At 41.6% G+C, this 12137-nt stretch overlaps 1 protein-coding gene across 3 annotated transcripts in view; it reads left to right on the forward strand.

Moving 5' to 3' along the window:
* The window catches only part of LOC145780767 (solute carrier family 4 member 11-like), a 41042-nt gene extending 30130 nt beyond the window's left edge, over positions 1-10912 (forward strand). For all 3 annotated transcript variants that reach the window (XM_082592395.1, XM_082592396.1, XM_082592397.1), the window contains 13 exons: positions 535-657; positions 1188-1301; positions 1689-1821; positions 3365-3438; positions 3876-3920; positions 4370-4520; positions 6530-6636; positions 6948-7116; positions 7863-8039; positions 8512-8623; positions 9021-9101; positions 9293-9462; positions 10025-10912. In XM_082592395.1, coding sequence (XP_082448521.1) covers positions 535-657; positions 1188-1301; positions 1689-1821; positions 3365-3438; positions 3876-3920; positions 4370-4520; positions 6530-6636; positions 6948-7116; positions 7863-8039; positions 8512-8623; positions 9021-9101; positions 9293-9462; positions 10025-10082 — 1514 coding nt within the window. In that variant the 3' untranslated portion in view covers positions 10083-10912. The remainder of the gene's footprint in view (positions 1-534; positions 658-1187; positions 1302-1688; positions 1822-3364; positions 3439-3875; positions 3921-4369; positions 4521-6529; positions 6637-6947; positions 7117-7862; positions 8040-8511; positions 8624-9020; positions 9102-9292; positions 9463-10024) is intronic.
* The last annotated feature ends 1225 nt before the right edge of the window (positions 10913-12137 follow it).

Below are 12137 nucleotides of genomic sequence, written 5' to 3' on the forward strand. Positions count from 1 at the left end.
AAACAATAATAATCTTTCCACAATAACGAGATGAATTCAGTTAAATGAGGATTCGAATGGCTTCATATTGTTCAGTAAAAATTTCCAAACATTCAAAATTTTATTAGATCGTTTGTAGAAAGTGTTGGACCACGAGCATTTGCAACTAAGCAGTTGTGAACTGAGCAAATGGCAGTTAAGCAAGTGACAACTGAGCTAGCAACACTTCAGCAAGTGGCTGTAGTTGGCAAATCATGAAACTGCTGAAACTTGGCATGTCACAAGTTAGCAAAATTAGTGTAGCAAGTGGTGACCAAGCAAGTCCGATGTTAGATGAATATCTCATTTGTTGACTTGGACAGTAGTTGAAGTGTATTGGCTGAGTTGTCGCATGCCGAGTGGTCCGACAACCTTTTTTTTTCAGGCAGAAAATCAGTCACTTTTTACATGATTCAACATGTGCGGACGTTAAATCCATTTAAAAAGCGACTGATTTTCTGTTTGGGTGAGTAAACACACTGTGGTACACGTTTCGCTGACATCCGAAATTGACAGGATTTGTCGGGAAGAATACTATCCACAAGCTGGTGGCGACTGTCTTCTTCCTCTACTTTGTCTGTCTCCTCCCTGCCATCGCGTTTGGGACGCTCTACGAGAAGAGCACGGATGGAGTCATCGGTGGGTATTGCTGGCATTGCTGGGTCAAACTGGCGGCTCAAATTTATTATCTTTGTAGCGCCCGAGAGCTTTCTCTCTGACGTCACGCGATTCGCTTCACTGGCGTCGAGTCGGATTCTGAAATATTCTTGCATTTAACAAATACCGCGGGCTGCCGACCGCGTCTTGGAATTCAATCTAGCAATCAATTTTTGTGTGAGTCAACCAAATTCAATCAATCAATTGAAAATGTGAGGCGGAAGAAACGCACGTCTTCATTGGTTTTCTTTGGGAAACCCCTGGAAACTTCCATCTCACAGATTGATAGTGAACGTTTTTCAGATTAATCTAACAAGAGTATGTTTGAACGTCATCTAATAAAAGCTACTTTTTACATTGTTTCAACGTCGTTAAACGTAAAAACGATGTAAAATGGTAACTTTTTATGTTAGGGCACTTCCTCATTATTTCATGTGGTTGGGAAAATAATTTGGAAGATTTCGCGTTTCCAAAGATTCCGATCGTTCATCGGAATATTCTGCTTGTTTCAGATGTGACGTCATGCATTATCTCGCAAATGATTGGTGGATTGACATTCGCTTTGATAAGCGGCCAACCAATGCTGATCCTTCTAACCACCGCTCCCCTGGCGCTCTATGTTAAAGGTGACAACATCTTTGTGATGTCTCTGTGGGTTGTTGTTTTGTACCATTGCTGCGGCCGTGTCCACTTCGTTCACTTGCCATCCTCCATGTACCATGGACAAGATAGAACAGAATCAACGTTTTAAGAGGGGAAGTTTTGATTTTAACTTTATCAGAAATCGAACCCTGGCCCATCGGAAGTAGTGGTGGAAGAATAACTAGCTCATGAGCAAGCTTGTTTCTTGTAAAACAAACAGAATTTTTTATTTACTTTTGCTCCTGCAGTCTCGGTTGTGGATTTATTTAGTGATACGAGAATATGGATATATTGGCGGAAGTGACGTTCAACGCTTGTGTTGCAACAATGCTGTTCACTGTGACGTAAGCACTTCCGTCATTTCTTTGTAGCGATCATGATTGTAAGCACCACTTTTGATCTCGACTTCCGCGCGATGTACACGATGACCGGATTGTGGAACAGCATCTTCCTGATCCTGGAATCCCTCTTCAACCTCAGCAAGCTGATGAAGTATTCTTCGAGGTGAGAACGCGCATGCGCGAAACCTGAGTATGACATTACAATCGTAGAAATAAGGAAGCTTGCAGAGATCGCACCGAAACGTGAACTACTTTACAACATCCACAACAAAAGTTTATTTTTCCATCGTCATTGACGTCATCGGCTGCTGGTAGAATCAGCATCCACACTTCGACTTTGATCCGCTTCTGAAGTGATATGCTGACACTTTCACAATGGTCTTCTTTTTCGTGGGCCGAGTTAATTTATGTTTTTATCGAAGCGGATCCCCCCAGGCGGCAGTTGCAACCTCCTACCCCACTAGAAGGTGATCATTAAGTTTCCATGAACAAACACCGCTGCCAGGTGGCTGATATTTGGACAGAAATCGACAATTTGATTTTATACACAGAGTTTATATTTATGACATGTAGTGAAAAAAAACTCGTATAAATTCCTGCCTTTACAGTTTGCCGAATTTTTCATTTTCTGTCCGAATTTTAGACCAAACCTGGCAACCGTGTGTGCGAGTTAGTTTTCAAGCTGTGTGTGAGTTAGTTTACAAGCTGTGTGCGAGTTAGTTTATAAGCTGTGTGCGAGTTAGTTTATAAGCTGTGTGCGAGTTAGTTTACAAGCTGTGTGCGAGTTAGTTTAGAAACTGTGTGCGAGTCAGTTTAGAAGCTGTGTGCGAGTTAGTTTACAAGCTGTGTGCGAGTTAGTTTAGAAGCTGTGTGCGAGTTAGTTCACAAGCTGTGTGCGAGTTAGTTTAGAAGCTGTGTGCGAGTTAGTTCACAAGCTGTGTGCGAGTCAGTTTAGAAGCTGTGTGCGAGTTAGTTTACAAGCTGTGTGCGAGTTAGTTTAGAAGCTGTGTGCGAGTTAGTTCACAAGCTGTGTGCGAGTTAGTTTAGAAGCTGTGTGCGAGTTAGTTTACAAACTGTGTGGAAGTTAGTTTACAAGCTGTGTGCGAGTTAGTTTACAAGCTGTGTGCGAGTTAGTTTAGAAGCTGTGTGCGAGTTAGTTTAGAAGCTGTGTGCGAGTTAGTTCACAAGCTGTGTGCGAGTTAGTTTAGAAGCTGTGTGCGAGTTAGTTTACAAACTGTGTGGAAGTTAGTTTACAAGCTGTGTGCGAGTTAGTTTAGAAGCTGTGTGCGAGTTAGTTCACAAGCTGTGTGCGAGTTAGTTTAGAAGCTGTGTGCGAGTTAGTTTACAAACTGTGTGGAAGTTAGTTTACAAGCTGTGTGCGAGTTAGTTCACAAGCTGTGTGCGAGTTAGTTTAGAAGCTGTGTGCGAGTTAGTTTACAAACTGTGTGGAAGTTAGTTTACAAGCTGTGTGCGAGTTAGTTTACAAGCTGTGTGCGAGTTAGATTACAAGCTCGCTTACGTTCAGGTTGAAGGTTTTTGTCTGCTTATGATTTGACCTGGTTTCAAACACAGTTCTATTTAAAGGTGCATCGATACAAACATTGCTTACGGACATTAACCTTTTGTTTCACTTGATCGGAGGTTGGCCCATCTACTGATGACGAATCTCGCTCCTTTTGTTACTGATTCCCATCTTTGTCTTTCAGATCCACAGAGGAGATATTCGGATTCTTTATCGCGCTCGCTTACACCGCGGATGCCATCAAGGCGACGATAGCCAGTGAGTAGTGGTCTGCCCTGTTTAGCTCAGTGGCTACGCGCCCGACTCAAGAACACGCGGCGCTGGTTCGACTCTTGAAGTGTGCGCTTAAGCAACGCATTCTAAAGATTGATTTCCATTTAGCGGCACCTAGTAGATGGAATAATTCCCCGGTAATAACACTTCAACAATATCAGAAACTCCACTCAGTCAATCTTAGTAACCAGCCATGTGGCAAAGACCTCTACAAGCATGCGATACTGCAAGGAATTGCTTATCAGATTTGTCCGTCCAAGGATAAAGATTAAAGATTGCCCATTGGGAGTCGCCCTGCGACCATGCAATGGGGATCTAGTGCCACTTTGCGTAATTAATATACTGTGTTTTTGGTTCACATTGGTTGTTTTAATGAGACATTGATGCTTCGTTTATTTCGTATCATTTTCTTGCTTGTCTAGATTTTCAGAAGAATTACCACACCGGGCAAATCAATTCCACCGCAGGTGAGTTCTTGTGCCTGTGTTATCCTTTATAAATGACGTCAGTTGTCGCGACTTGATCCAGCACCGATGGTTGGTCCTGGAACCTTCGTTATTTGAAATTCCAGTTGAAACTTGTAGCTTTCCTTCTCCTGGATTGTTCCGTTACACCGGGCTTGGTTGGCTGATGTGGGGGTGAGTGGAGTGATACAGCCGCAGTATGGAGTTATACAGGGGGTGGGCAAAGTGGTATGTGGGTGGATTGATTAGGTAATGGAATGGGTAAGCGGCTGGGTGGGGTGATGCATTTTGGTCTCAAGAATTGTTCATGGTCTGCATCATAATCTGGTGTCGGCATTCTTGACTAAAGTAAATGGAAACATTTCGCGAAATAATTTGTCTGAAAAAACTTGCACAAACAATATCGCGCTTGTAGAATCGCGTCGTGATTATGACGTGGCTTGCACTTTCAGTCGGCCTCAACAGCTCGACCAACACAAGTGCGCTACCAACTGGTTGTCTGACCGAGGACTTTTGCTACCGCCCGGAGAATTCCATTCTGTTTCTCTTCCTTATGCTGGGAACGCTCTGGTTGGGAATCACACTTCTCAGATTCGACGAATCGTAAGATGAATATTATAATATATTTACATAAGAGATGACGACATCCGATGATACATAAGAGATACATAAGAGATGACAACATCCGCCTCAAGATGACGACATCCGATGAAATATGACGTAATGTATGACGTCACGTTTCCATGCTGATGCTTAGAACCTCAGGGCTAGTGTTTCTTGTTGAAGCAACAAATCAATGGCGGCTTTTTTTGATGAAACAAAGTCTGAAGCCGCGTCTTCGTCATCGATGCTTTGTGACGTAGGCTTTATTCAATGCGATGATTTTTCGGAGATAATTTCAGACTTTGATTAAATTGGCGGCTACTTGATTGATTGATTGAATCTTTATCCTCGGACTTGGAAAGCTTCTTGCAGAGCTTAATCCTGGTAGTTTCGCACCTACTTGTACAGCAGCGTTCCTTAACCGGGGGTGCTGGAAAAGACTGTGGGGGGTGCTAAATGCATGCAGTATAATATCAAAAAAATGCCATTTTACTTTTCTGCTTTTTTCGTCTTACTGCCAGTATCAGCAGTTGTCATATCAATGATTGCTGTTTCGAAATAGCCTACATGATTTGCTGTTATTGTAGTCATCTTCCAGTCAAGTAGGCAAATTGATCCTGAGTAGTTTATGCAAACTTACCTGGTGGGTGCTTTGTTGTAATATTGTTGCTCACCTCTCGCTTCCAGAAACCACCATGGCAAAATACGTTCCCATAAATCACTTACATCCACAGTGGATACAGCAGCCCTTCTTGGCAGACATGAGTGATGATAATAAACTAAAGAAGGAGCTGATTGACATGCAGATGAATCAGAGCTGTCGGACAAAATTTCGTCAACTTCCGCTTGCTGATTTCTGGTGTGATCAGTTGACAGCATATCCTGCATTGGCACGAGCAGCATTAGAATTGATCGTTCCATTTCCGATTACCTACCTGTGTGAAAAGGCGTTCTCCACCATGCTCCAAATCAAAACCATTGGCCGGAACCGCCTTCAACGTGGGTTGCTCTACGGTATGAGAGTGGCTTTGACCAACACGAAGCCTCGAATAAAGAAATTGGTCACACATCAGCAACAACAGAAATCGCATTGATAGGCTACATCAGGGGCTACATGTGTAACTAGTTACCCAACTGGATAACTTAAGTAATAAGTATGCTTAAGTTTCTCCATGTTCTTTCACTATTTTCGGGTTTTTCTATTTCTTTTATCACCAATGAGCCAATGACGACAGTAGTTTTGAAGAATAAACAAAATGATTAATTTGTACATCGCTTCCCTTTCAATAGTGCAGGCCAAAGTTTAATGGCGGTGCCGAAATTTTGACATGCTTTTTTATCACTGGCGGTATATTTTGTATTTTTTTGTCTCCTAACAAACTGTGCTGTTGTTGAGAGTTGATTGTATGGTTATAATTGAATTTCTGTTGGTGAATGAAAGTCAAATACCAAATCCTAAATCAACTTTGTTAAAAAAACTGCACAGTTTGTTAAACAACAAGAGACTTCATTACAAAATATATCGCCAGCAATCTGAAGGCATGTCAAAATTTCGGTCTCTGCTAAACTTTTGGTCGGCACTGTAGTCTGTAGTAGTCGTATATCAACGATAGTTAGGGGGTGCTAGACTGTTCAGGCCTGTTTGCAGAGGTGCTAGAGTCAGAAAAGGTTAAAAAACGCTGTTGTAGAGGCTCTTGACGCAGGGCAAGTTTCCGAGGTTGACAGAGTGAAGCTTTCCGATTGTTAAAGTGTTGTTGCTGGGTAATTATTCCATCCATTAGATGCCGCTGAATGGAAAGCAGTCCTTAGAATGCGTTGCTCAAACGCACACCCCGAGAGTCGAACCAGCGCAGCTTGATCTTGAAGCGTCTTCGTTCCAGAAGTCACGCGCTAACCAAATGAGCTATCGGGGCTTTCAAATGACAATGTTCGCCTTCACATCTGGGATACCACTTTCCACCCATTTTGTCAATGACAATTCGTTACTATTCATTATGACGTTTTCGCAGACAATTCCTGTCGGCAACGAAGCGTGAAATACTGGCCGACTACGCCCTCCCGATCGCCGTCATCGCCCTCTCATTTTGCGGATCCTACTTGTTCCTTGCCATCCCACGTGCGTTCTTCCAAGCAATCTTGTGACATGACTTTTGTCTCAGAAAAAAGTTGAAAATGCGAAAACTAAACTGGTTTCATCTTCAGTGAAGATGACAAAACTACACTGGCTTCAAATCAAAATTTGAACTTTAGCCCCATTTTGTTAACTCAGATTGAGCATTCCCAATAATTTTGTTTTTAAATCAGTTCTTTTTGCAATAAATTTAATTTCGTTTTGTTGTTTTCTCAACAATAACGTGATAATGCCAGCCACACCCAGCAGGGGCCAGTTTGAACGATTCGTGAGGTCACATAACTCTTTGTTTTCAGTGGAAAGGTTCAAGTACGTCCCTGGGAGGAATCTTTTTACTATTCCCGATGTTGCTGCCCTGTCCCCTCTCGCCCATGTGGGAGCGCTGGGGCTTGGATTATGCCTCAGCTGCCTTTTCTTTGTCGACCAGAACGTATCGGCCGCCTTGGTCAACTCCCCTCAGAACAAGTGGGTGAACATTATGAATTTCCAATGCTGCAGTCAGGACTGTTCGAAACATTTTTTGGCCCAAATCGTAGTTGAAACAAAATTAAATCAATGCAAAGAATTCGGGGTTAAAAGACAAAAATGCTGCAAAAGTAATGTTTACGAAGTGGCTTTATTGCCTTAGTATAACTTCATTGTTGCGTGTAGTTTATAACTTGTCGGCAATAAATGACGTCATCTACCTTATTGCGTACGATTCTGGCACTCATCAGCACGTCATGATGTACATGAGTGACGCAATAATGACGCAAGCACGTATGGATCGCCTGTGAGAAGAATGATAATGTCCGCTTTCAACTTGTGGGGTTTGCTCATTGTTCTGGGGTTTGCTCATTGTTCTGGGGTTTGCTCATTGTTCTGGGGTTTGCTCATTGTTCTGGGGTTTGCTCATTGTTCTGGGGTTTGCTCATTGTTCTGGGGTTTGTTCATTGTTCTAGGGTTTGCTCATTGTTCTGGGGTTTGCTCATTGTTCTGGGGTTTGCTCATTGTTCTGGGGTTTGCTCATTGTTCTGGGGTTTGCTCATTGTTCTGGGGTTTGCTCATTGTTCTGGGGTTTGCTCATTGTTCTGGGGTTTGCTCATTGTTCTGGGGTTTGCTCATTGTTCATGGTGCATCGTGTGTTGTAGCTGGTGCCTTTGTTTCAATCACAAGAGACAGGTTACTCCCATGTGCAACATGTGAGGGACTAACCAACGATTCCTCCCCAGGTTGAAGAAGGGGCCGGCCTACCATTGGGACCTGATGGTCGTGGGCCTCATCAACATTGTCCTCTCCATATTTACCCTTCCCTGGGTCCACGCCTCTCTCCCCCACTCCCCCATGCACGTCAAAGCCCTCGCTGATGTCGAACAGCACGTTTCCAACGTCGGAGTGGTTCAAGACGAGTAAGTGACGTTTTTTAACGTTGGATTTACGATGAAATGTTAAAAACAGAGAATACCAATCAAACATGTTTATTACCGACTTTGAAGCAATATTCATTATGGGATTGAAACTGTCTCTTCTCTGTGATATTCCTGGTGGTTTCGCCTACTTGTAAAGGCTTTGAGCCACTGACGCAGGTCCGGTCACTGAGTAGGTTGACAGAGCGGGGGGTTTCCGATTGTTGTTGAAATGTCATTACCGGTATTCACCCACTGAGTGTCGAATGGAATATTTGTAGATTTGAACGATGAATACTTCGAAGATGATGTTTAATGGCAAACTTTCAATTGACCGGATGCTGATCTATTATGCTTGAGAATAGTAGAGAATTGCTTGAACAAATTAATAGTCTAAATAAAGTTGATTAATATTGCCTTTGTGTATATTTGGTTGTAACTGTGGGCTATTGCACCACTTCCGTAATCTTCTCAGGATCGTCAACGTCCGGGAGACGAGGATGACAGGCATCATCTCCCACATCTTGATCGGACTCTCTCTCCTCATCATTCCTGTGCTCCAATATGTTCCAGTTGCAGTGTTGCAGGTGAGCAGAGAAGTTTAGAGCTCTCATTCAGGGATGAACGTGGAGTCTTGGAAGCAAAATGATCGGAACACCTGGTTAATCTAATCAAAAAATAGAAAGCTGAAAAGAAAACAGAAAACGTTTCGAAAACTACACTGTCTTCATCTTCAGTTCTATAAATGTTTGTTGATCATGAGTTTAGTATCTACATTTTGGGCTCTTTATTTTTTGATTGGATTAACGTCATGGATTAACGTCATAAGGTCTTCACATGAGATTTCATTGAGAGGTTCCATTTGGATTGTCGCAACTTTCACGTTCCATCATTCTCTGTGCGTCCTTCCACAAAACCATAAAACTTCGCATCTTTCATCTTCCCCAGACAAATTATCTCTATTTTCCATTTTTGTTTCTCCAGGGATTGTTCCTCTACATTGGAATCTCTTCATTTATCGGGAACCAGATGTTTGATCGGATGATGCTCCTCTTCACGGAAGGGGTGAGTCCTTGCGTAGATGCCTCGGCAATTGTAGGCAATTTTTTAATTTGTTTATTTTAATATTTTATTTTAATTACTTTTAATTCTACGGAAATTCTTCATTTGCGACGAAACCTTGTGACTAGTTTCGTCTAACAGAATCTTTTTTTGCACGACACTACTGGTTTATGACATCACAATTACTCGCGTAGAGCTCGTATCCTCCCAACCATTACGTGAGGAAGGTACCGCAGAGAAAGTTACATCTCTTCACCATCTGCCAAGTCCTGCAGCTGTTGGTTGTGTCCGTGTTTGGATTCGCCGATCTCTTCTACCTCAAGATGATCTTCCCCATCATCATCCTCCTCTTGCTGCCAATCAGGTCGCTAGATGGTGCTAATGTACAAGGGGGGTTACAAACCTGAAGCCATAAATACTTTTGTTAACATGAAACTAAAGATTACGAGAACTATAAACACAAAACGCTTGAAACAGAGTACGTCAAGTAGGAGTGTTGCCAGGTGTTTTATATCTCTGACCCAACTGCTATTTTTAACGACCTCAAGAGTGGAGCAGCAGTCGCGGAGACAATGCAGATAATTGGTGCTGATCCAAAATTCGCTTTGATTTACGATTTGTTCCAAAGCTGTTTCTTGTCAACTTATCGAGGGTTTAAAAGTTTGTCGAAATTACAAGACCATGGCGCCGTTGTACTGTTTTTAGAACATATACAACATACAAATTGAAATTGCAAATTTTTTGTAATAACAGTTAAACACGAGATATTAACAGTGCTACTACTTATAATAGTAGTATTAACTCTCCAGCCCACTGTTTTTTTAAATGAGAAAGAGCGTGCCTCCTGCTTAGTGGCTGAGAATGTTGTGCCTCCTGCTTAGTGACTGGCTGGATTAATTTCTTACTCATGTTTTTGTCATGTTTAGACATAAACTTCTTCCAAAGATCATCGAAAGAAAATACCTCGCAGTTCTGGACACATAAAAGGATCCAACCCGCGACGTGCACTTGTCGTGTTAGTTTTCCCTTGCCTCGTCACCAAACTGTCGGTCCTTTATGACGTAACAAAGTCGATGCAGAAAACCGCAAGATATCATCAGAAGAAGTCGATCGATTGGCGCGGTGATGCGCTTTGTCATTTGTTGCATGAAACGCGAGGCGCCCCTAATCGTGTTTGCATCTTTATTCGATGAAAAATTCTTTGACTGTCGTATTCTGAACACGTTTACAGTTTTGCAAATGTTTACTTTTTTATATTTTAACTTATTATGTGATTTGTTAAAATGTTTTTCGGCAAAGGAATTGACTTCCACCAGATCTCAGGCAATAGAAACCTCGTATAGCACCAGGCCCAAGCTGGCATACATTTTCTAGAAGCATGTGAAATAGGGTGGATCGTTTTTCAACTTTTTTTCTTAATCGCTTATTAATAGTGCGGAAAAGTTGTGTGTCAAAAGCCATTACAAGTAGGCCTACGAAACTACCAGCAATAAACTATCAAGGCTTTTGTCAGTCGGAGTATAAAGATTCAAAATCAAACCAAGTATCTTAAAGAAAGTAAAACAGTTCAGTTTAATTTCATTTCTGACCATCACAAGGGAAAACAATGTCAAATACAGTATAGGTAGGCTTACCATATTTTTGTGACTTCAAAACGGAACGCCTCCAAAGACCAAGACCACTTAGCTGTAATTTTTTAACTTTAGGCTACATTTTTCCATATTATTAGTACATAGGCCTAGCCTACATTTAAAGCCATCCCGGCTGTCTTCATTGACCGTATTGTCATCGAGAGTTCATGCGCATATTCTCTGTCGAAATATTGGTTTCAGTTCGAAAAATAAAAAGGAATTGATGTTAACGATACAAATTAATTCGAATTTAGATCTTTTCTGTAAAGTAAAAGGAAGAAAGAATAATAAAATAGCCTGCGGTTTTCAAGTCGATAAGTAACTCCCAATTGCACTGAATTTACCCAACACTGCGTACAAGCACTTGCAAATTCACTTATTCGCCCAATCATAGCCTACTTTCTGTAGATAACACCTTCTTCAAAAAGACATTGTTCAATTTTACATTCTCTTAAAAGTCAGAGCAGGACCAATCAGTATTTTTGATAACGGCTTTCACGTTCTGCTCCAGCATCCTGCTTCTGCTCTCAGACCACATGCTCTTCATGATGGAAAAAATTCTTTCAACGGGTGCGGATGTTCCGGGTAAACAAAATATGAACTTTACCAGCTTTTGAAAGTTTGAAACGCGTATGCATTTTTTTCAAATTCTTTGAATAACTTATCTCCACCCACTTTTGTTCCAAAGACGCATTTTGCCAGCTCTCTTCCTTACAACGTTCAGACATGTGCCGTTTCACTAGTAGGCCTAAGTTACTGGTGCGTCGAAAAGAGAGTCGCTGTTGATCACCTGCTTCCCAAACATCATGTTGATCTTTTTCGCAGACTCACGCACTCGCACCCAGAATATTTCTTTGTTTAGGTCGATCTAAAGATGAGAAAGCACATCTTTATAAGAACCATCATACAGATCTAGATACGATAAGCATTTATCGTAAAAATATCTTGCTTCTTCGTAAAACAAGTTTACGTTTACTTCGCCTGCTTCTTCTAGCTTGCCTAAGAGAGTCAATGCTGCAGATGGGATGAAGTTGTTTTCTTTCATTTCAAGTAAGTTTAGCTTTAGCTCTCACAGAACATGTGCCACATCTACGGCACTAGCGTTTTCCTTTTCTAACTTTAGAATAGTCTCGTTGAAGTATTTCAACTGCACATGAACAAATTTCAAATAGAGCTCTTGTGTTAGTTCTTCGAAGCATCTTTTGATGAGAGTTGGACAACCTTCTTGGGAGTTGCAGTAACTTTTCAATCCCTCAAACATTTCAAGTATTCTTTGCAAAGCTAGTAGCAAAGAGAGAAATCTTGTATTGCCATGTTGCAAGATACGCTGATACTCAATATCTACAAAGTCGCAAAAAATTTTCAGCTCAGTAACTCGAACAGTGTAAATGTGAAAAAATTTATAGAT

Source organism: Aplidium turbinatum, chromosome 12 (genome assembly GCF_918807975.1).
Source record: "Aplidium turbinatum chromosome 12, kaAplTurb1.1, whole genome shotgun sequence".
NCBI lineage: Eukaryota > Metazoa > Chordata > Ascidiacea > Aplousobranchia > Polyclinidae > Aplidium > Aplidium turbinatum.